This window comes from Manis javanica, chromosome 12 (assembly GCF_040802235.1).
Source record: "Manis javanica isolate MJ-LG chromosome 12, MJ_LKY, whole genome shotgun sequence".
Lineage (NCBI taxonomy): Eukaryota > Metazoa > Chordata > Mammalia > Pholidota > Manidae > Manis > Manis javanica.
This window is the reverse complement of record NC_133167.1, coordinates 61,578,467-61,602,842: the sequence shown is the minus strand read 5'-3', so window position 1 is coordinate 61,602,842 and position 24,376 is coordinate 61,578,467. Positions and strand designations below refer to the sequence as shown.

At 43.2% G+C, this 24,376-nt stretch overlaps 2 protein-coding genes and 1 long non-coding RNA gene across 4 annotated transcripts in view; 2 read left to right on the top strand and 1 right to left on the bottom strand.

Moving 5' to 3' along the window:
* Nucleotides 1-16,598, bottom strand: part of LOC118971354 (uncharacterized) — a 42,366-nt gene extending 25,768 nt beyond the window's left edge. Inside the window, exon 1 of the long non-coding RNA XR_012123700.1 lies at nucleotides 16,371-16,598. This is a non-coding gene — a long non-coding RNA (uncharacterized lncRNA). The remainder of the gene's footprint in view (nucleotides 1-16,370) is intronic.
* On the top strand, nucleotides 990-16,185 carry LOC140844837 (uncharacterized). Its single transcript, XM_073217766.1, has 4 exons — nucleotides 990-1,420; nucleotides 6,493-7,989; nucleotides 15,563-15,773; nucleotides 15,868-16,185. Exons 2-4 carry the CDS (start codon nucleotides 6,554-6,556, stop codon nucleotides 16,183-16,185), a joined length of 1,965 nt encoding a protein of 654 aa, XP_073073867.1. The 5' UTR covers nucleotides 990-1,420; nucleotides 6,493-6,553.
* Nucleotides 16,193-24,376, top strand: part of PDK1 (pyruvate dehydrogenase kinase 1) — a 30,200-nt gene continuing 22,016 nt past the window's right edge. Inside the window, exons 1-6 of one of the 2 annotated variants that reach the window (XM_017651094.3) lie at nucleotides 16,193-16,480; nucleotides 18,292-18,433; nucleotides 20,457-20,528; nucleotides 22,403-22,587; nucleotides 22,862-22,957; nucleotides 23,897-23,974. In XM_017651094.3, coding sequence (XP_017506583.2) covers nucleotides 16,294-16,480; nucleotides 18,292-18,433; nucleotides 20,457-20,528; nucleotides 22,403-22,587; nucleotides 22,862-22,957; nucleotides 23,897-23,974 — 760 coding nt within the window. In that variant the 5' untranslated portion in view covers nucleotides 16,193-16,293. Of the gene's footprint in view, nucleotides 16,481-18,241; nucleotides 18,434-20,456; nucleotides 20,529-22,402; nucleotides 22,588-22,861; nucleotides 22,958-23,896; nucleotides 23,975-24,376 lie in introns of both variants that reach the window. The other variant, XM_017651095.3, reaches the window with a different exon arrangement.

Here is a 24,376-nt window from a genome sequence, read left to right as displayed (position 1 = left end):
GTAATCAAAAAACTACCCAAGAACAAAACCCCAGGGCCGGACGGATTTACTCGGAATTTTATCAGACACACAGAGAAGACATAATACCCATTCTCCTTAAAGTGTTCCAAAAAATAGAAGAGGAGGGAATACTCCCAAACTCATTCTATGAAGCCAACATCACCCTAATACCAAAACCAGGCAAAGACCCCACCAAAAAAGAAAATTACAGACCAATATCCCTGATGAATGTAGATGCAAAAATACTCAATAAAATATGAGCAAACAGAATTCAACAGTATATCAAAAGGAACATACACCATGACCAAGTGGGATTCATCCCAGGGATGCAAGGATGGTAGAACATTCGAAAATCCATCAACATCATCCACCACATCAACAAAAAGAAAGACAAAAACCACATGATCATCTCCATAGATGCTGAAAAAGCATTTGACAAAATGCAACATCCATTCATGATAAAAACTCTCAGCAAAATGGGAATAGAGGGCAAGTACCTCAACATAATAAAGGCCATATATGATAAACCCACAGCCAGCATTATACTGAACAGCGAGAAGCTGAAAGCATTTCCTCTGAGATCGGGAAGCAGACAGGGATGCCCACTCTCCCCACTGTTATTTAACATAGTACTGGAGGTCCTAGCCACACCAATCAGACAAAACAAAGAAATAGAAGGAATCCAGATTGGTAAAGAAGAAGTTAAACTGTCACTATTTGCAGATGATACGATACTGTACATAAAAAACCCTAAAGACTCCACTCCAAAACTACTAGAACTGATATCGGAATACAGCAAAGTTGCAGGATACAAAATTAACACACAGAAATCTGTAGCTTTCCTATACACTAACAATGAACCAATAGAAAGAGAAATCAGGAAAACAATTCCATTCACCATTGCATCAAAAAGAATAAAATACCTAGGAATAAACCTAACCAAAGAAGTGAAAGACTTATACTCTGAAAACTACAAGTCACTCTGTTGGCAGCCGCGCTCAGAAAATAGCGCCCAATGCAGGGCAGCCGGAAGGCCCCGAACTTCCTAATGACAAATCATCCCACACCACTAAACTACATGCTAATTGCGCCTTGGCATAAGGACCAATGAGACCCACCAAATGGTTATGCTAATAAGGCATATGGAGCCGCACCAACCAGGTCAGAGCATGAGAACTATATAAGCAAGCCTCTCCTTCCCCTCTGGGTCCTGCCCAACTCATTTGTTTCACAAAGAGCTGAAGAATAAAGCTTTCTGCAGAAGAATCCTGCTGTTGTTGCATGCTGTTCTTGCCGGCGAGGACAGGGCACGCGACAAGTGGTGCCGAATCCCGGGAACCAGAACATCACCGGCACAGGGAGGACCCTTCAGACATCTGGAGAGGATTCAGAACTGCAGGTCAGAAGAAAGCCCGGAGGGGTAAGTTCCGAGAGGCCCCTGCTTTTTAGGATGATGGTTGATGGTTCTCTGTAAATAAGGAGGCACCATGGGGAATGCACCGTCATTAGTCACGGCGCTGCAGACAGCTCTCAAAGAGCGAAACTTGAAGGTCTCCAGCAAAGTCTTAGGATCTTTTGTGAAGGAGATAGACCGTGTGGCCCCCTGGTTCATTTGTTCAGGGTCCCTCTCAATCCCGAGCTGGGACAAACTGGGGAAAGATCATGATAGAGAGGAGGAGGAGGGTAGCCTGAGGGGAGGCACCAGGCCCCTCTGGAAACTGATTAGAGCTTGTCTACAAGATGAGAGATGTGAAAAGGTAATAAAAGAAGGTCAGAGAGCATTGACAGATATCCAAGAGAGCATGTCAGAAACGGAACGGGAAACAGAGAGCGCGCGCGGCCGAAAAAAGGCCACAAAAACGAAGGTAAAGAACCTTCAGAGTGAGGGAGAAAGCCCGCCTAGGGCAAAAGCGAAAGAGCCCCGAGAAGCGAGTGACGATTGCCTCGGAGAAAATAGTAAATACCCCTGGAAAGAGTTGAGGGACCTCCAACTCTCCAACAGGGAATCTGAGGAGGAATTAGCATCCGCAGAGGAAGGGGAAGGAAATAGAACCGCAGAGTGTAGAAGTAAGGGAACCAGCAAAGTTGAAAAGCGGACCAAGGAAAAAATGAAAGCAGGGTGACCCCCGACGCCCGTTGCCCCGCCACCTTACGTGAGTGGCGCACTCTCCTTTTGCCACCCAGATACTCTTCAGGCAATTAGACAAATGTTTCCTGTATTTGAGGATAATGGCGTACGCTCTCACCAGCCCCTGAGCCATAAACAAGTTAAGGAGTTAGCAGAATCCGTTCGGGCTTATGGAGTCAGTGCTAACTATACCATAGCACAAGTTGAGAGATTAACAGAGACAGCCATGACACCCGCAGACTGGCAATATGTAACTAAGGCATGCCTTTCTAGTATGGGGCAATACATAGAATGGAAGGCATTGTGGCATGATATCAGCATGACCCAGGCACGCGCAAACGCGGCCGAAGGACAGCCTGCGTGGTCATATGATATGCTGACGGGCCAAGGACAGTGGGTAGCCAACCAGACCGCCTTCCCCTTACAGGTATACGCACAAATAAACACGTGCGCCGCCAAGGCATGGAAAGCCCTCACCAACAAAGGAGAAGTATCAGGCAATTTGACAAAAATTATTCAGGGGCTGAGCGAGCCATTTTCTGACTTTGTCGCTCGTATGATGGAGGCTGCAGGCAGAATATTTGGAGATCAGGAACAAGCAATGCCCCTAGTGGAGCAATTAGTATTTGAACAATGTACCAAGGAATGCAGACAGGCGATAACACCCTGGAAACAAAAAGGGATACATGCCTGGTTGAAAGCCTGTAGAGAAATAGGAGGGCAACTCACCAATGCGGGCCTAGCCGCAGCCATATTACAGAGCCACAAACAAGCCAGGATCACTAACAGAAGTATCAAATGCTTTCAATGCGGGAAATTAGGACATATAAAGAGAGAGTGTAGGAGCCCAGCTTCAGAACAAACAACCCAAAAGACCCCTGGGTTGTGCCCTAAGTGTAAGAAAGGCAGGCATTGGGCCAATGAGTGCCGGTCTATTAAAGATATAGAAGGGAAACCCTTAGAGTTGCCAAAAAACGCCCAGAGGGGCTCCCGTCACCAGGGCCCGCAAATATATGGGGCAACCAGCACGCAAGTGTCATTCGGGAACAACCAGGCCCCCCAAGGAGAGCCACTTCAGGTTCCGCGGGATTGGACATCCGTGCCACCACCAGAATAGTGTTGACTCCACAGATGGGAGTTCAGCCTATCCCTTCAGACTTTAAAGGCCCCCTACCACCAAATACCATTGGGTTACTCCTAGGGCGCTCTTCTGCTGCATTGAAAGGCCTGGTAGTTCATCCCGGAGTCATAGATCAAGATTATGAAGGACAGGTAAAAATCATGTGTTCGGCTCCCAGAGGAATCTATCCTATATCCCCGGGAGACCGCATAGCCCAGCTCTTAGTTTTACCTAGTCTCCACGCCAATTATCCTGCTACCAACACGGAGAGGGGAGAAAGGGGCTTCGGCTCCTCTGACTGGGATTCAGCCTTCATAGTATTAGATTTAGCAGACAGACCAAAATTAACTCTTCAAATAGAGGGAAAGAGCTTTGAGGGAATCCTAGACACTGGAGCAGATAAAAGTATTATCTCTGCAACCTGGTGGCCCTCCAAGTGGCCTGTGACCCAATCCTCACATTCATTACAAGGTTTAGGATATGAGTCAAGCCCTTCAATTAGTGCCAAACCATTGAAATGGCGAGCCCCTGAAGGACAAGAGGGTACAGTCACCCCTTATGTACTCCCTCTACCGGTCAATTTATGGGGGAGGGATGTCATGAGAGACTTAGGCCTCAAACTCATTAATGAATACTCCACCCCCGCCCAAGGCATGATGATGGACATGGGATACATCCCTGGCAAGGGGCTGGGGAAACACCAACAGGGACACATAGAGCCCATCCTGCCCAAAGTAAAGAATGACCGTCACGGCCTGGGTTTTTCATAGGGGCCATTGAAGATGCCATGCTCATACCTTGGCTCACAGAGGAGGCCGTATGGGTTCCTCAGTGGCCCCTATCCTCTGAAAAATTAGAAGCAGCTCATTGCTTAGTGCAAGAGCAGCTCCAAGTGGGACACCTAGAACCCTCTGTGTCCCCATGGAACACACCCATATTTGTAATCAGGAAAAAGTCAGGATCATGGAGGTTGCTTCATGATCTGAGAGCAGTAAATGCTCAAATGAGAATGCTTGGACCCGTACAACGGGGACTGCCACTCCTCTCTGCCTTACCCAAAGAATGGAAAGTGCTCATAATAGATATTAAAGATTGTTTCTTTTCTATACCTCTAAGCTCCAAGGACAGGGAAAGATTTGCTTTTACTTTGCCAGCTATTAACCATGAACAACCCGATGCCAGATTTCAGTGGAAGGTCCTCCCTCAAGGAATGGCAAATAGCCCCACCATATGTCAACTGTACGTTCAGCAAGCGCTAGACCCAATTCGTAAGACCTATCCCACGCTAAAGATCATCCATTACATGGATGACATCCTTCTTTGCTCCCCACAACCAGCGGAAATAGAAGAAGCATATATAGATCTCACTAGATCCCTAGAAAATTGGAGACTGAATATAGCAAGCGAGAAGGTCCAAAAATCTAGTGTTAGCAAATTCCTAGGAGCAACCATTTACACAGATGTAATTTGCCCCCAAAAGCTTGAGATAAGACATAATCAATTGCGAAATTTGAATGACTTCCAAAAACTCCTAGGGGATATTAATTGGTTGCGCCCATACTTAAAGATACCCACCACTGAATTGACTCCACTATTCAAAACCCTAGAAGGAGACCCACAACTAACGTCACCGCGCTCCCTCACACCTGAGGCATTACAAGCCATTCGCAAAGTAGAACAGGCTTTGATGACAGCACAATTAAATAGAGTGCAATCGAATGAACCCTTTGAGTTGTGTGTCCTTCCCACCCCAGAGCTGCCAACAGCAGTCTTATGGCAGCACGGCCCACTGATCTGGATTCATCCCCAAGCCTCTCAGGCTAGGACAATAGAGTACTATCCAGCAGCCGTGGCCAAACTTGCTTTGAGAGGAGTAAAAACCTCCATGACACATTTCGGAGAGGCTCCAGCTAAAATTATAACCCCTTACAGCGTAGAACAGATACAAGTATTATGTGCTATGAACGATGATTGGGCCATACTTGCTTACAGTTTCTCAGGAACCTTTGATAATCATTTCCCTAAACATCCCCTCATCAACTTCGCCAAAAATCATCTCCTAGTATTCCCTCGGGTCACTAGCCTAACCCCGCTGCCTCATGGAAAAACAGTTTACACGGACGGGTCTAAGACAGGCACAGGTGCCTATGTCCATGATGGCAAAGTTGTGACAAAAGGCTACACGCCTGACACTCCACAAATAGTGGAATGTCGCATAGTCTTAGAGGTCCTACAAATCTTTCCTGAACCTTTAAATATTGTGTCTGACTCCTGTTATGTAGTTAATGCAGTCAAATCTCTAGAAGTGGCCGGGCTAATTAAAGCGTCCAGCCCAGTAGCCACTTTGTTCAAACAGATACAATCAGCACTACTTCATAGGCAATCTCCTTTGTATATAACTCATATCAGAGCACATTCAGGCCTTCCCGGGCCTATGACCCAAGGCAACCACCTGGCAGACCTCGCAACCAGAAGCATAGCCTTTCCCCTGCTAGACCCTGTCACCACAGCTTCAAAATTCCACACACAGTTTCATGTCACTGCCGAAACGCTGCGCAGGCGGTTTAGCATAACCAGGGCCGAAGCTAGGAACATTGTCCTTAGCTGCCAACATTGCTGCAGCTTCCTTCCCACACCTCATGTTGGGATCAACCCCAGAGGTATTAGGCCTTTACAAGTTTGGCAAATGGATGTGACGCATATTTCGTCTTTTGGGAAACTGAAATATGTACATGTATCCGTGGATACTTGTTCAGGAGTCATCTTTGCCTCCCCATTGTCAGGAGAGAAAGCTTCCCATGTCATCCAGCACTGCCTTGAGGCTTGGAGCGCATGGGGGTTACCACAGATTCTGAAAACAGACAATGGCCCAGCCTATACCTCTACAAAATTTGCTCAATTTTGTCATCACATGGGGATAAAACATATCACTGGCCTTCCCTACAACCCACAGGGTCAAGGGATTGTGGAACGCGCGAACCGCACGCTCAAATCCTATTTACTTAAACAAAAAGGGGGAATTGAAGATATACCCCCCACACCAAAAACTGCCATAGCCCTAGCACTTTTCACTATAAATTTTTTGAATCTGGATGCTCAAGGCCATACAGCAGCGGATCGCCATAATCAGTGGCCAAAAGACCCACAAGAACTAGTAAAATGGAAGGACGTGTTATCTAACCAATGGAAGGGCCCGGATCCAATCATAATCAGATCCAGGGGAGCTGTGTGTGTTTTCCCCCAGGGTGAAGAAAATCCCTTCTGGATCCCGGAGCGCCTAACGAGGAAAGTCCTAAACAAAGGAGATGACTTCGCTGTACCTCCTGACCCTGCTCCTGACACTGGAGACCCCGACTCAGGGAGTATTGAGATGGGGAATCCTGTCTGCCTTTCCTAAGCCTATGCCTGTCCATTTCAATGCAGCCGTTTTTCCCCGCTTTTTCACCACCAACTCTAGTATGAACTTGCCCTACCTAGTTAAAGACACCCTAGTAGCTCCCCTGGGAGAAAACCGATCCTTCGTAACTAATGGGTCATTATGCTTCACCACTCAGAATCTAGCTGGCTGTATCTCCCTGAAACGGAGGAAATACGGATGGTTCAGTGACATAATTCTAGAGGCCAGTAGCCTCCCCGTTATGTCAGCTAAATTTGAAGGGCCTAATAAGGAAGGGAGCCCGTCCTATAAGAACATGACTATCCACCAGATGGTTCTCTGGATCAATGGCACATTTGTACACTCTCCCAGGAACAATTCCACCGAAAGGCCTCGTCAACCCAAATATGCCTCCCATTGTGTGGGCGACTATGAGGGAGAGCTGTGGCCCTGGACTGACTGTCAGTCAACTGTAGTAACGTGGGCAACTGAGAGGCAGGAGTTTACCATCTCCCCAGATATGGAGGGACGGCCAGCCAATGAGGCTTGGTGGCCAGTAAAGGTGCTCGAAGGCGAGTTTCGTCAGCAGCTGAGCATGAACCCCTTCCATAAATGGATGCTGTGTGGAGTCAATGGCTCGTGTACCGACCTCTCCCCCTTTTCCGCCCTCCAGGGTGGGGGAATCGGTGTAAAAAATATCACCTTTTGGTGCGAGAATAACCACATGCGCGCACACTGGAACATGATCATGACCCATAACAACGAGAACTACACGTGTTCAGCAAAATCAGGTCCAGAGTCACCTAATTCCCTTTTTCCACCTTCTCCAGTATGCGTATACCCCCCATTTCTGTTTATCTTATCCAATAGTAGCTTTGACTCCTGCTCCAATGAAACCTGCTTTCTGTTTCAGTGTTGGGATGCGCGTAACTTTACCAATGCTTTGGTAGTCCGCATCCCCCGTTGGGTCCCTGTTCCTGTAGACGCCCCTAACACCATGACTCTGTTTCGAGAAAGGCGCGATTTCGGTGTTACAGCTGCCATAGTGCTCCTGATCTCCGTGACCGCGGTCGCAGCCACCGCCGCTGGTATAGCTTTAGACACCTCCATCAAATCGGCTACAGAGCTCAATAACCTTGCAGCCTCAGTAGCTTCTGCCCTGGACCAACAGTCCACACTTGATGGCAAACTGAAAGGAGGAATAATGATCCTCAATCAACGCATAGATCTCATGGAGGAACAAATAGAGGTGCTCTGGCAAATGGCCCAATTGGGATGTGAGCGGAAATATCGTGCCCTCTGCATCACTAGCATTCAATATAAAAATTATACACGGGCAGCTAATCTGTCACGAGACCTGTCCCAGTATCTTTCAGGAAACTGGTCCCAAGACTTCGATGGGACACTAGAAGAGCTGCGGCGAGAAATTATCCACATCAACTCCACCCATCTAGATATCTCCGTAGCGGAAGGACTCTCTTCCTGGTTCCTCAGAGCTCTCTCCCACATCAAGGAGTGGGCGGGCATGGCTGGGATGGGCGTGTTCCTGCTTGGAGGTCTCATGCTCTTACTCTGGTTGTTATGCAGACTCCGCAACCAACACAAGCAGGACAAGGTGATCCTTGCTCAAGCCCTAATGGCGATAGACATTGGCGCCTCTCCCCAAGTGTGGCTCAACATGCTTAAGAAGGAAGCTCGGCTTTAGCTTGAGGTAGCTCTTGCACCCTGAGCCCATGTGGCACTGCACCAGGCCCGAGTACCTCAATGCTTAATCACAGCTTTCTTTAAGAAGCTCATGGTGCAAGAGGGTTGAGAAAAAGGGTCCAAACCCTTTGTACCAAGCGGTCCCAACGCCAGCCAGAGGATGCGAGGCAAAGCACTGCAAGAGGTCTTGGACCCCTCTGAGAGGCATGCCTGACTGCATAGGGGTAGATGCCCAAAACCCCTCTCCAAAAAGGGGGCATCAGGAAGTATGATGGAGGTCAGGCCTCTGTCTCCGCCTCTGCTGGCAAGTTCCGCCTTGAGCTTCTGTTAGACAAAAAAGGGGGAGATGTTGGCAGCCGCGCTCAGAAAATAGCGCCCAATGCAGGGCAGCCGGAAGGCCCCGAACTTCCTAATGACAAATCATCCCACACCACTAAACTACATGCTAATTGCGCCTTGGCATAAGGACCAATGAGACCCACCAAATGGTTATGCTAATAAGGCATATGGAGCCGCACCAACCAGGTCAGAGCATGAGAACTATATAAGCAAGCCTCTCCTTCCCCTCTGGGTCCTGCCCAACTCATTTGTTTCACAAAGAGCTGAAGAATAAAGCTTTCTGCAGAAGAATCCTGCTGTTGTTGCATGCTGTTCTTGCCGGCGAGGACAGGGCACGCGACATCACTCTTAAGAGAAATTAAAGGGGACACTAATAAATGGAAACTCATCCCATGCTCATGGCTAGGAAGAATTAATATCGTCAAAATGGCCATCCTGCCCAAAGCAATATACAGATTTGATGCAATCCCTCTCAAATTACCAGCAACATTCTTCAATGAATTGGAACAAATAATTCAAAAATTCATATGGAAACACCAAAGACCCTGAATAGCCAAAGCAATCCTGAAAAAGAAGAATAAAGTAGGGGGGATCTCACTCCCCAACTTCAAGCTCTACTACAAAGCCATAGTAATCAAGACAATTTGGTACTGGCACAAGAACAGAGCCACAGACCAGTGGAACAGATTAGAGACTCCAGACATTAACCCAAACATATATGGTCAATTAATATTTGATAAAGGAGCCATGGACATACAATGGCAAAATGACAGTCTCTTCAACAGATGGTGCTGGCAAAACTGGACAGCTACATGTAGGAGAATGAAACTGGACCATTGTCTAACCCCATATACAAAGGTAAACTCAAAATGGATCAAAGACCTGAATGTAAGTCATGAAACCATTAAACTCTTGGAAAAAAACATAGGCAAAAACCTGTTAGACATACACATGAGTGACCTCTTCTTGAACATATCTCCCCGGGCAAGGAAAACAACAGCAAAAATGAGCAAGTGGGACTACATTAAGCTGAAAAGCTTCTGTACAGTGAAAGACACCATCAATAGAACAAAAAGGAACCCTACAGTATGGGAGAATATATTTGAAAATGACACATCCGATAAAGGCTTGACGTCCAGAATATATAAAGAGCTCACACGCCTCAACAAACAAAAAACAAATAACCCAATTAAAAAATGGGCAGAGGAACTGAACAGACAGTTCTCTAAAAAAGAAATACAGATGGCCAAGAGACACATGAAAAGATGCTCCACATCGCTAATTATCAGAGAAATGCAAATTAAAACTACAATGAGGTATCACCTCACACCAGTAAGGATAGCTGCCATGCAAAAGACAAACAACAACAAATGTTGGCGAGGCTGTGGAGAAAGGGGAACCCTCCTACACTGCTGGTGGGAATGTAAATTAGTTCAACCATTGTGGAAAGCAGTATGGAGGTTCATCAAAATGCTCAAAACAGACCTACCATTTGACCCAGGAATTCCACTCCTAGGAATTTACCCTAAGAACGCAGCAATCAAGTTTGAGAAAGACAGATGCACCCCTATGTTTATCGCAGCACTATTTACAATAGCCAAGAATTGGAAGCAACCTAAATGTCCATCGGTAGATGAATGGATAAAGAAGATGTGGTACATATACACAATGGAATACTACTCAGCCATAAGAAGTGGAAAAATCCAACCATTTGCAGCAACATGGATGGAGCTGGAGAGTATTATGCTCAGTGAAATAAGCCAAGTGGAGAAAGAGAAATACCAAATGATTTCACTCATCTGAGGAGTATAGGAACAAAGGAAAAACTGAAGGAACAAAACAGCAGCGGAATTACAGAACCCAAAAATGGACTAACAGGTACCAAAGGGAAAGGAACTGGGGAGGATGGGTGGGCAGGGAGGGATAAGGGTGGGGGAGAAGGGGGGTATTAAGATTAGCATGCATGGGGAGGAGGGAGAAAGGGGAGGGTGGGCTGCACAACACAGAGAGGACAAGTAGTGACTCTACAACATTTTGCTAAGCTGATGGACAGTAACCGTAATGTGGTTGTTAGGGGGGACCTGATATAGGTTAGAGCATATTCTTCATGAAAGTATAGATTAAAAATTTAAAAAAAAAAAAAAAGAAAGAAAGAAAGAAAGAAAAGGGGGATTACTCCTTGATAGGATAAAACTAGTGGTAAATCAAAGATCAACGCATGCTTTAAATATCCTTAATGTTGATCACTTAAAGGGTGTCAGATGATCAGCTATGGAGGTACTCTTTTCTGATAATATTCCTTTCTCTTAATAAAAAAAAAAAAAAAGCAGTTACTGTGTGCTGACCTCCAGTGAGTTCTGCACAGTGGTATAGAGGGCATGTCAAAGTGTGGGCAAAGGGTCTGTTTGTTTCTATGCAGAAGATCAAGGCCTAGCTTGGATACCCAGAAAATGAACTAAGATACGATATGAGGAGGAGCTTCCAGCATCAGCACTCTCTGGAGGACTTGTGCCGGGGGATGATCATCAAAAAGCCTCCACAGGGATCTGGACGATGCTGCGGTTGTGGCTGCATCCAGCCCACTATCTCCTGGACTTGCCATAGGAATGAGGAGGGAGATGTCTTGGCTGGCATGTGCATACAGTGAGACAACGAATTTGACCGGATCTGTACTGCTGGAACTCAACCAGGAGTTGGGAGGGGTGCAAGTTGTAGCACTCCAAAATCTCATGACTATAGACTATCTATGGTTAAAAGAACATATGGGATGTGAACAGATCCCAGAAATGGGCTGCTTTAATTTGTCTGATTTCTCTCAGACTGTTCAAGTACAGTTGGACAATATCCATCTTATCATAGACAAATTTTCACAAATGCCTAGGGTGCCGAAATGGTTTTCTTGGCTTCACTGGAGATGGATGGTAATTATAGATTTGCTTTGTTTATGTCACCGTATTCCTATTATGTTAATATGTGTGTGCAAATTAGTTAGTAGTTTAAAACCTATACATACTTAAGGTACTATACAAGAAGATATGTCAAAGAAATAATCAATCCTCCCATGTTTCCTTCCATATGCTACCTCTGTAGCTTTTCTTCTTTCTTCCTAATTACAACCCTCAAATAGAATTCGTGCCTCATATCGAATTTACCGAGTATCATAATTCCTCCAGGTGGTAAAGATACCTCGAGACAAGTGCTGGGCATAGAAGCCACAGGGCATAAATCTGCAAAGAAATAAAAAGCTAACCTTTGCAAACAATATGGCTTCTCTCTCACTTACCAACTTTACATTTCCCTGTATGGCCCCGGAAGATGACTGGTTAGCCAGAGACAGGTAAGATTCCTCAAGGGAGGAACAACCTAAGACAGGCACAGTCGCAGGGGGGCCATCAGGTGAGAATTTGGGGATCAACAGAGGTGAGGCTCAGAACCTCACCCCCCCTGGTTTGAGAGAAATCTGCATCCGTGGATGTCTTGCTGCCCTTGTCTATTTTGGATTAATACTTAGTCCATAGGCACACACCTGATCATCAGATCATCTACATTTGCCTTCTTACAGCACTAAACTATGTTTTCTACCTTTATCTTGCATCCACCTACCACTTCAGCATTTTATTAAAAATAAAAATAATAATAATAATAGGAGAAATGTGGGATCAACATATAAATCAAGTACAAAAATCAAACGAATATTCATATTTGACCTGATTGTTTATAGGTCATAATGCATGATCAAAACTGAAAGTTTCTGTGATGAATGCCCTTGTACGGTTCACCATGTAAGAATTTATTCACTACGTAAGAATTCGTTCACCATGTAAGAACTTGTTTGTTATGCTTCAGAAGATTTGAGACTGACGAGAATTAGGCTTGAGATGGATTAATGATTGTACATTGAGCGTTGTCCCCCCTATACTGAATTTTATTGTTGTTAACAACCATTTGATCAATAAATATGAGAGATGCCCTCTCAAAAAAAAAAAAAAAATATGGGTTCAATAGGAGGTCAGCCTTGGGCACAAATGGATGGCTCTCCATAGCAAAAAGGGGAAAAACATCAGCTTGACATTTAATTATAGGGCCCCTTGGAATCTGGAGATTCTGAGTACTGTTAACTGGAGGGTTATGAGCTGATCTCAAAGGACTGTTGATACAATGAAATCTTTTAATGTTAACATTTGAATATTAAGAAAAAGTAAATGAAAATCATGTAATGCTTGTACTGTAAAAAAAAATATGATCTTTATGTCTAGAGGTATTAAAAAAAAAGCAGTTTACAAAAAATAAAAAATAAAAAATAAAAATAATAATAATAATAAAGGGAGAAATGTGGGATCAACATATAAATCAAGTACAAAAATCAAACGAATATTCATATTTGACCTGATTGTTTATAGGTCATAATGCGTGATCAAAACCGAAAGTTTCTGTGATGAATGCCCTTGTACTGTTCACCATGTAAGAATTTACTCACTATGTAAGAATTCGTTCACCATCTAAGAACTTGTTCGTTATGCTTCAGAAGATTGGAGACTGACGAGAATTAGACTTGAGATGGATTAATGTTTGTACATTGAGCATTGACCCCCCTATACTGAATTTTATTGTTGTTAACAACCATTTGATCAATAAATATGAGAGATGCCCTCCAAAAAAAAAAAACAATGACTTTGCAAATTTTAAGTAAAAATAATAAAATGAACATTATTCACCAAAAAAAAAAAATGTGTGAAATTGATGTGGACAGACTTGGGTTGGAATCAAGGCTTTTCTCCTTTCTGTGTAACTTTGAGTTGCTTGTCTCCAATGACTATGGCTCTTTCTTTTACTGAGCACCTTTTATGGTATAGGCACTAACCAGTGAAATAGTTATTTTACAGAGGAGAATGCTGAGGCTATGTAAACCGTGGAGAGAATGTGTGTTTAAGTTAGACCAATGGCAAATCTAGGCAGGAAATTGAGGAAATCCCTACATGATAATTTACATTTTTTTGTGAAGAAGGAGGCACCACATAGCTGAAGCTAAGGAGAAAGGTGACCAACTGTCCAGTTGGCATGGTATCATGTCAGTACCTACAGAGTCAAAGTCTAATAGACAGCCCAGCTGTCAGCACAGACAACTAAGGAAGAAGGCTCCTTCCTGGGTGACCATGAGCCATACTGCCCACAACTCACCATTGGCTGCTCTTCCCCTCTCCATTCTCCATCAAAATTGTCTCAGTCTTAGGATGGAAAGCCTCAGCCCTCCATTTTGGGGGATGCCCACGACTGGAGCCCTCTGTGTACCAAGCATCTTCAGGTATAGGGGCTTTTCCCTCCTGATAAGGAGTCTTGGCTACCAATGGCTCAAAATCAAGTTCTTCCTGCCTTCCACTGGTATATGTCACTGGCCCCCATAAGCATTGGAGTTCTCCACTTAAGGGGCTAGCGGAAAGGGCACTGTGCTGCTATAAAGCTGCTGTAAATACATGCCCTGCTTGGCCAGTGTAGACATCTATGTCATGTCACTCTTGGGGGTTGTCTCGTCAGGTAAATCTTAAGTTATCCCAGAAGCAGTCATAGACAAGGCCCAGGCTTTCCCCACCGCTGCCACTGTATTACAAGAGTTTTTGGGTAGCTTTTGTACTACTGGACACCCAGTAGTACATCCTGCACTTGGCACATATTCTGAAGCCCTTCTACCGGCTGGTACAAAAGAGCATCAGGTGGGGCTGGGATGAGACATGTGCAGCTGCTTTTACTGCTGCTAAGCGAGCAGTCAAGGCTATACAGGCCTTGAATGTAATGGACTCATCAAGGCCCTGTGAGCTAGATGTTCATGTGATCGAGGATGGTTATGGATGGGGTCTTTGGCAGTGGTTTGAATGGACGTGCCAACCTATTGGGATTCTGATCACAACTATGGAAAGGAGCAGAGGTCCAGTACACCTTAACAGAGAAACAACTGGCTGCTGTGTACCATGCTGTGCTGGCTATGGAGTCCATTACTGGAACACCTCCAACCATCGCGGGGTGGGTGGGAGACTGGATCCAAAGGCTACAGAGTGGAGAAACCCATTGAATAAGCCATGTAAAGAAGTTCAGAACAACCAAATGTTTAACTTCAAAGATTTGTCTCCCTACAATTTCCACCTACAAGTCTTCTATCTGCTGTGCGGGCCACTCAGAACAAACCTAATCCTTCATTCACTATGCAGGTTTTCTAATATTTGAAGATATGGTATATAATTCTTCTACCATATTGGACCCTATAACAAATGCTTTGCAAAAGCAGGCAGATCTGAAAGGGATCCTGTCTGAATTGCATTTGGCTTTACTTCCAGCCACCTAGAACATTACCTGGTACCTATAGTAGGCATTCAACGAACATTCATAGAATGGATGAAGGCAGGCCAGACTGGGAGGGTACAGAGAATGGATGGTGGGGCAGGAGATTACTTTCTCTATATATCTCAGTGTTAGATTCATACTGTTCCCTGTAAGATATTTTTACCAAAATTTTAATTGCCACATTAACATACCTGAAAAAAGAGGTACCACTTCTGGAGCACATGTTTAAGTGCAGCATCCACTCCATTCCCTCAACTACTTACACTGTTTCCACATGGTTAATGTTCTTCACACTAAACTTTTGGGACTAATACACCCTAAAAAGAGACTCTCTCATCTCACTCTATACGGATCTTATTTTCATACAACCCAAGATGGACGACCATGGAGAAATGAAGTGTTACTCTATACCAGTTATTGTGGATACATATAATAAACTACTCATGGAAAAGTAATTCTGTTGCACCTAAGACATACCAAAGCTATAAGAGGTGGCAGTGGAGATTTTCACAAGACTGTGGCCTTTGCAGCCCTGTGGTCTCGTCTTGTATTCACTACGTAGAAACCTGGAAAGGATGGAGCAGCCAAACTGCGATGCTAAGACAGAGAGAAGGGCAGTCGGAGAGGAGGGACCCTTTAAATACAGTGCGGATTCTGCAGCAAGCTGGGCCACCAACCGTCCTGCCCGGGACCGCAGCTGCTGCTACTATGAGGATCGCTATCACTTAGCACTCCTCGGTGCTCACCGATTTACAAACCACCGCTGGGCAAAGGTCGGCTCCTGAAGCCCTCTGGGGCTTCAGTTCCCTCATCTACAGTAAGTGGGGCTAGAATGGCAGACGACGGTTCCCGCACCCACGCTCTCAGCAGGACCTCGTGTTGTGCGGAAGTGGAGCGCGGCCCGGTCCTGGAGCCTTTTGGCTGAGGCCGGCAGGGCAGAGGAGGCAGGAAGGTGACGATTTGTTTCAAAAAGGCGAGGGACGGGGGCGCACCTCACCGCGAGCGGAACCTAGCGGCCCACGGCGCTTCCGGCGGGCGGCGGGCAAGGCCCAGGCCCAGGGGGCGGCCCGAGCCGCCAGGCCTCGCGGCCCAGTGGGCGGTGCCCGGGGTCGGCCTGGCGCCCGCCCCCCGCGCTCGCCCGGGCCCTCCCGGCCGCGCTCCCTGGGTCCCGCCCAGCGGCGCTGACAGCCGCTCCCCGCCCCCCGAGGCCGCCACGTCCCTCACGTAGGGCCCCGCAGAGGCGCAGAGCGGCGACCTGGCGCCGGGGCTCCGGCTTCTCCGGCGGGGCTCGGCATGAGGCTGGCGCGGCTGCTGCGCGGAGCCGCCTCGGCCGGCCCGGGCCCCCGGGGGCGCGCCAGCAGCAGCCTCACCTCGGATTCCGGCTCCGGCCCGGCGCCGGAGCTCGGCGTTCCGGGCCAGGTGGACTTCTACGCGCGCTTCTCGCCGTCGCCGCTCTCCATGAAGCAGTTCCTGGACTTCGGTGAGTGCGGCCGAGTGCCGGGTCTTGGTGCGCGGCTGCGGCCTGGAGCTGCGGCCGCTGACCCCGGCCGAGCCGCGCAGGTCCCGGCGCCCCTCCTCCCCCCTAACATCGCCGCCGCGGCGCCTGAGCTGCCCCTTCTGCCCTCGCGCACGGATTTTTCAGCTCTGCAGGTGCGGGCGCTGGTAGGCCGGGTAAATAACAGGGGGCACGTGCCTTTTTATCACGATTGTTAAAAAACAAGCCTGGAGTGCCGCCGGCAGGATGACCTCCCGCCTTTGAGCGCACGAGTGCAGATCCGCGCTCGCTGCCAGGCCCTTGCCGGAGAACCGTGCTCGGGAGACCCGCAAGTGTGTGGACACCCGGGAGTCGTGTTCGGATTCTGCAGTGCTAATAAGTGCTCAGTTTTGCATACGATGATTGCATAAAATTGGCGTGATGATAGGGGAAGCAGGTTAAACAAGTGTTTTATAGAATGTTTCTCTTGCCACTTGCGTAAGATTGTTTCCACCAACAGCACGTTCATTTCATGAGCAGCAAGTAAGTCTTGAGCACATGTAAAGTGCTTGAATAAAAGTGGCTGTGGATGTTTTTCACATTTCACCCCTTTGGAAGCGATGATTCACTTTCTTCATCCTGATTGTGCTTATTGGTTTTCTCTAGAAAGGATGCAAAGTTAGGCATTTAACTGACTTTTCAGATGGGTCACTGAGGGAAAAAGGGAAAACTAATAAAGTAATAAAATTTGAGTAGAAGAAAGTTTTCTTCTGCATTGAGAGTGCTGTTAAGTCACTAACGGATCACTAGTGAGCTTCAAAGATAGCAGCTTGCTGGCAATTTATCTAAAAAGTGTGGTTTACTGTGGCATTTTTTTTAGGCTCACAGCCCTCGGTTTTTGTTTCTACTTTAAAATGACTCATGTGGTGAAGGGATGATTTGCCGTCATTGACCAGAATGCCATTAAACTTTCACAAGAAAATGTTTTCCTTTAATACTGTAATTCCTGCTATCGACAATCTAATTTTTGCTAAGGTTGTCTCTTGTTATTTTAGCAAGATTAAATTAGTGAGTACAAATGCATTGCTGAAATAATGTGACTTTCTATTTCAAATGGAACTGCTTCCCAAGGGATATTATACAAACGTGCCGTGCCTAGCATCTTTATTCAGGAATGGAGGAAGAGCAGGCTGCTTCTCAGGAATCAGACTACTGAATAGAGCTGCTGAGGCATAAGCTTGTAAATGGTTGTTGAACAGGCATTGGTGTTTTTTGTTTTTGTTTTGCCTTCAGTTGCCTGAAAAAAACCAGAAAGCCCTCCTCTACATTTATCCTTTGTTTATAGTATTTAGTACAGTGGTTCCCACGCGCATGTCAAAATTTTGTTTCTTAGATACTCACTAAAAACCTAGAGTTAGGAAACAGATTTTCTAAAAGATATCAACAAAGGGTTGCATAGATCAGCTTTTACAGGTCCTACTGTTAATTAGGCCCTGCACCTTGCTCAGACTTGCTCAGGAGCTTAGTTTTGAGATAGGTGATCACAGTAAAGATGCAAGTAATGGAGACAGGGAAGTATCTTCGTTGCTCTTCAAAGCTATTGAAATGCCAGGAATTGGAAAGTCATTCAGAATGATGCCTCACAACCCTAGAGATGGGTTATGGCATCCCTTGCCTCCTCTTTCTTGCCCTGTTATTATAGTGATCCTACCACTCTGACCTCATCAAGTAACCCCCTGTGTTCTCCCTGCTTCTCTGCTTCTGCAGCCTAATTTATGGCTTCCACTTACTGCCGTTCCCACCGTGTTTGGTTTCAGGATCTGTGAATGCTTGTGAAAAGACCTCATTTATGTTCCTTCGGCAAGAGTTGCCTGTTAGATTGGCAAATATAATGAAAGAAATAAGTCTTCTTCCAGATAATCTTCTCAGGACTCCTTCAGTTCAATTGGTACAAAGCTGGTAAGAGTCCTATCTTGTGTTTGTAATTTTGATAACAGTTGCGGACTTTACTCAAGGTTAAAGCAAATACACTTTTTTACTCTTCAGTAGAATCTTGAGGTAGATTCTACATTCCTCCTTTTACTGGGTTGGGTGTGTCTGGGCTTGTCCCTTGAATCCTGGACTCTTACAACTTCTTGGTTTTGAAACAAACAAAAAAAACTGTACAGAAATTTAAGATTTATGTTATTAAATCTGCAGGGATGGGTTAGCCTATGATTTAATAAAAATATCTGCCATTTGTTAAGCCTGAAGGATTTACATGCATTACCTTTAATCCCTTCAACAGCCCTACATGGTGGTATTATAATCCCCATTTTACAGATGAGAAAACTGAGGCACCTACAGGTTAAGTTCTTTGCCTAAGGCAGTACCACTCATAGTGGAGCTGGGATTCATACTCAGATTTGTTTCTGCTACCACATGCTGTAGTCAGAATGATGAAATTTATATTTTAATAAACTTATTTTATTGGACTATATCTTTATAAATCACAAATTTAAAGTCTTTATCTACCATTTTAAAAGAATTAGTTACTGGAATCATTTAGAAGCTATGTTCTCTCTTCCAAAAATCGATAGTAGAGGTATATTGAAGGTGTGCATACATATGTGGTCACTTATATACGGCCTTTCTTGTCAATGTTCTTAATTTAAAAGTGTTACTTTCTTAAGAGTTTGTCAGAGTTCAGTCTAAGGTGGAAGAAATACAGCTATAATATGTTTCCCAATTAAGATCCATGGAGGTCCTAGCTTTCCTAGCATTACAGTTTATGGGAGAAGCTGATCTAATATCAATTTAAAAAAAAAAGTTTGACTGCTGTCTGCTAAAGGTACAGATACTATCTAGTCTAAGCATGGAACAGTTATAACAGGGTTTAAGGAAAAGGCATTTGTCGGGGAACTGTGATGGGATTTAAAGGAGAACATATAATTTTCTATGGAAGTTTATTCCATAGAATAAATTCTTCATTAAAAATAGAATATGCTGCATTTAACAATCTGATCTGTCCCTAACACTTTGTAGGTACTCAAATATCTCTGGAATAAAGAGCATAGTTTTTTTTGCCAGTGAAAAGAAAAACAAAGGGTTAAAACAGAACAGTAGGTATCAGAATCACTTTACTTTGGAAAGCTTTGGACTAGAGGGGCCTATTGCTTGTTGGGAACAGCTTTCTAAGCCAACATACAGATGTACAGATATTTAAAACACTCGCATTGCCCTTGGACGCCTACTGAGTTAGAGTGCCAGTAGACAAGCCAAAGCAGACCTTACACTGTTGAAGGTCATGGATTGTTGTGAGGTGTTTCTAGCTTGGGCACTGCCCTGCCATTGTGCTTGGCAGCATGACCTTGAGAAGCTCATTTGGCGTTCCCCATTTTGCCCCTCTCTTAACAGGGGATTTGCTCCTTGTATTGTTATGGAACTTAAAAAGCTACATTTTCATGACTTTTGGTTTTGTCCAGTTCTGTTTAAAAGAATTATGTAGAAAATTGTAGGTTTTGAGCAAATATTTGTTGACTGGACATAAACATTTAGGTATTAAAGCAACAGGCATTTAAGTTAGATTCTTAGACCAATGTAGGCTGGACTCCACATTTCACTGAGACTGAGACAGTTAAGTCATTGCCCCAGGTAATATAGTTATTGGTGACAGGCTGTTTTATGACAATCAGCATTTATGCTGTAACGTAAAGTAGCAAATTTATGAAATAGAAAAACTCTTTTACAGTATAGAACTTAAAAGTAGGGAATTAAAAATTCTTAAATTTAACCTATGTTTTTAGAAGAAAATTTGCAGCTTCTGCTACTTCATGTCAGACACTTTGCTCAAATCTGAATGGGTATAAAAATCCTATTTCAATCATAATTTATAGTACTACTCTAAAAATTAAGAGATGTTACAAATACTTTTTGATGTTTTTCACAATATTGAGCTTTCAAAATATAAAAGAACAAATGTCCCCATGGAATTGCATTTTAGGTATATCCAGAGCCTTCAGGAGCTTCTTGATTTTAAGGACAGAAGTGCTGAAGATGCTAAAACTATTTATGAGTAAGTACACTATTTTGACTCTATTCTGTACAGAACTTTTATACTCTAAGCATCATATAGAAAGCATCATGTAAATGTCTTAAGCTTAAACCCGTTACTGGGTGATTTTAGGGAAACTGATTAACTTTTAGTTTCGTACTAACTCTAGAACAGATAGTAGTTTATTTGCCCCAAGCAGCTTGTTCAGGTAAGCAAGTAACGTGAGCCAGTAAACTGGGCTGCGTGTAAGAAATGCTCCACGTTCCTCTTATACCTGCCATAAGGGAAGACACAGTTTAAGTGTGATGATCAGTAGAAATCTTAGCTGTAGGTAGGGGACAGGTGAGGACTGTCACCTGTGAGTGCATGCTTCTAAAGGGCAGCCGTCTTCAACTCTAGCTGATCATTGCCATACAGAAATGTTTCCCAGATCATCTGATTTTTTTGTGTGCGTCTTAGGAAAAGCCACAAGTCTAGATTTTTCATGTAAAATCTCTCAATTTTGAAAGATTGAGACTAATTAAAATTTTTTTCAAAACACTGAAAACCTATAAGAATATGACTGTAGGTCTCAGTTCATGACCTGTAGGTTCTAAGATAATGTAAGTAATATGACCAATTTAATAACCAACATACCAGAATTAATAAACTCATGCAGTCCCCTCAGGCAGTTACCTGCTTATTCCAATTGATGTTGTTCAAAACTACCTTTTCTGTTGTCCTTAGAGACATTTTTTGACTGTCTTAAAGATGATGGCAACATTTTACTTTTTAAAGATGATTTTGGTCTGAAAATAACATCAAGAATTTACTCTTTGCCTACATATGGAGCACACTTTACATGAACGATATTTAATCTTTTAAACAACTCTATTGAGATAATGATTGTGCACAAAGAAGTAACTTAAGCTGGCATTAAGGTCACATAGCCAGCAAATCGTTGACCAGGATTTGAATCCAAGCAGTCTTACTTAAAAGTCAACATTATACTGTAGAAGCTTCTGGAAATGGTTAGTCACTCAGAGCTGACTCTAAAAAATAATGTGATCAGTCAAGAGAATAATGTTTTAGATTTAAAAAAAATAGGTGAAATAAATGAAAGAGGTGACTAGAAATGAGTTGTTTGTTGTTTCTGAGGAGTTTTATTGTTTATATTCTGGATTAACAGTTTGATTTTGAAGCCCATCACAAACTAGGAATTCCAAAAATGTTCTGAGCAGCAAGAGCATCATTGGAGTGAGTTAATAGTACTCAAGATACGATGACTTTGAATGGGAAAGCACTCATTCAGAAGTGTAAATTCTGATATGCGTGTTACAAGATGGATTTTGTTATTTCAAATTAAGACTTCTTCCCTTTCTTATTTAGTTCTTTAGAATTAGCTGTGGAGTAATGTCTCCAAGGTGAATGAAATTGGAATTATTTTTTGCTTTTCCAAGTGTTTCTCTGTCTCTTGGAATCCTAGGGAATAGTCCCCAGACAGGCTTTACGGGCTCATTCAACTTTGTGTCTTACACAGTTTGTGCTCCTTGGTGGGTGCTCTGTCTTCTTTTATGCTGAAAACCATCCTCCTAGTGGGCGCCCAGATGACTTTACTGATATGGTTAAAGAAAACCCTTAACATTTTTAGGATCATGTTTTCTGGCAGCCTTACTGTAGGAGTTCCACGAAAATAATTAAGTTTCAAAAGTTTCATTTAGGAAGTCATTATACCTTTATAGATTCCATCTATTTTATAATGTCAGATATATTTAAATATGTGTAGGAAAACATGCACTGATGCTCCTTTTACTGAATTAGGGATTTCTTGTCTAGTATAGTTGGTTAAACTTAGATTTTAGTATTAAATTCGCTTGTCAAAATATTTGGTTTTTTTGATGGATAGGTTTCTTTAGGTTTACAGATGCTGTGATCCGGATCAGGAACCGACACAACGATGTTATTCCCACAATGGCCCAGGGTGTGACAGAATACAAGGAGAGCTTCGGGGTGGATCCTGTCACCAGCCAGAATGTTCAATACTTCTTGGATCGTTTCTACATGAGCCGCATTTCAATTAGAATGTTACTCAATCAACACTGTAAGTGTCTCAAGTCCAGAGAAGCAGCTAAGTAAAATGTGTTGGCATATTTTATTTAGGAAACTTCCCTTTAGTAAACATTTAATTTTATTTTTTTGAAAAGTATTAAGAAAAGCAAATAGACTGCCATACAAAGGTATTTTTGTTGAATGGAAAATACTGTATGTTTAAGGAAAATACTCTACTGTTTGGTACCATTTAGAGAAATGGTAGAGGAATGGGCATTCAGTAGTTTAGTTCATTTTGCTTGTTTTTGTTTTCAATTTTTTGATAGCTTTATTGTTTGGTGGGAAAGGCAAAGGAAGCCCATCTCATAGAAAACACATAGGAAGCATAAATCCAAACTGCGACGTAGTTGAAGTCATTAAAGGTAAATACTTACATTTCTCTTTTCAGAAAGAATGCAAAAATATAAATTGTTGAGTTTTATTTCTTGCTTTTAAAACAACTCTTTATCCCGAGATAAAAGGCTAGGAGCAAATGCATGGATTTGAAAATAATTTTGTTATTGTGCATTCTGTATAGGATGAATTTTTTTTTATTATAATGCCTTGTTAGGCAAAGTATGGTGACCTGTTTCACCTCACAAACTTCAAGTTTCCCCTCCTTTCTAAGTCCCTGTCCTATGAGCCATAATTCATAATAGTTTGGTTTGTGTCTTTCCACCCTTTCCTGTTTATGCTATGTACAAATTTACAAACATTGTACCATGTTCAGTACATAGGGTTATACCCCAGGTTTTTGAATGGCTGTTATGTATGTATCTATGAATATATAAATCCACCCTCTTGTTGATGCATATTTAGGTTTTTAAAATTATTTTTGTTACCAACAGTACTGCAGTAAACGTCTTTAGGTATGTGCTGACTTTTGCTAGTATTTTATTTTAGAAGGCAAGATTCCTAGAATTAAAGATATATAAAAAGCATTTAAAATTTTGATAACTCCAAAAAGGTATCACAAAAAATGAAAACGCAATGAATGAACATGTCTAATTCCTAAACCCTCCCCAACTCTAAATTTTGTTATATGTATTGTAAATGTTTTCTTCAGCTTGCTGTTCTTCTTTGAACTTTGTTTATGGAGCCTTTTTTCATATAGATGTTTTTATTTTTTGTAATCATATCATTGTTTTTCTTTTATGGCTGTTAAGCTTTGCCTTCTCTTACTTACAGACCTTACCTAAACTGTTAAAGCATATTTTCTTCTGTAGAGAGTTTTAAAATTTCATTTGTCAATACAATTACCATCTTAATGTGTAAAACAGAAGTTAATTTATTTAATGCTTTTTTGTTTTGATTCATACTAGATGGCTATGAAAATGCTAGGCGCCTGTGTGATTTGTATTATATTAACTCTCCTGAACTAGAACTTGAAGAACTAAATGGTAAGCCTGATGTTGCTTTCCTCAATGATTACTGTTATGATTATCTGAAAAGGAATGATAAGAATTTAGTTTTGTTTTAATATAAAAAGTTTTCATCAACTTGTTCTTTGGATACAAAAGCTGAGAGAGAACAATCATGTTAAAAATATGTGTGTGTGTGTGTGTGTGTGTGTGTGTGTGTGTGTGTGTGAGTTGGATTCTTTCTGAAAAACATTTTGGCTTTTTCTTCCCCATTTTCCTTATTTTTAATTGGTAACATTGGTTCTTTGCTTAGTTTGATTTTTGTGGTTAGTCATAGCGAAAAATGATGCCAAGAAAATTACAGTTGACTTTTATATGCACTTCAATAATGTAAGGTTTATCCTTTACCATTTCTACTTTCTGAGATGTAAATCATTTTTT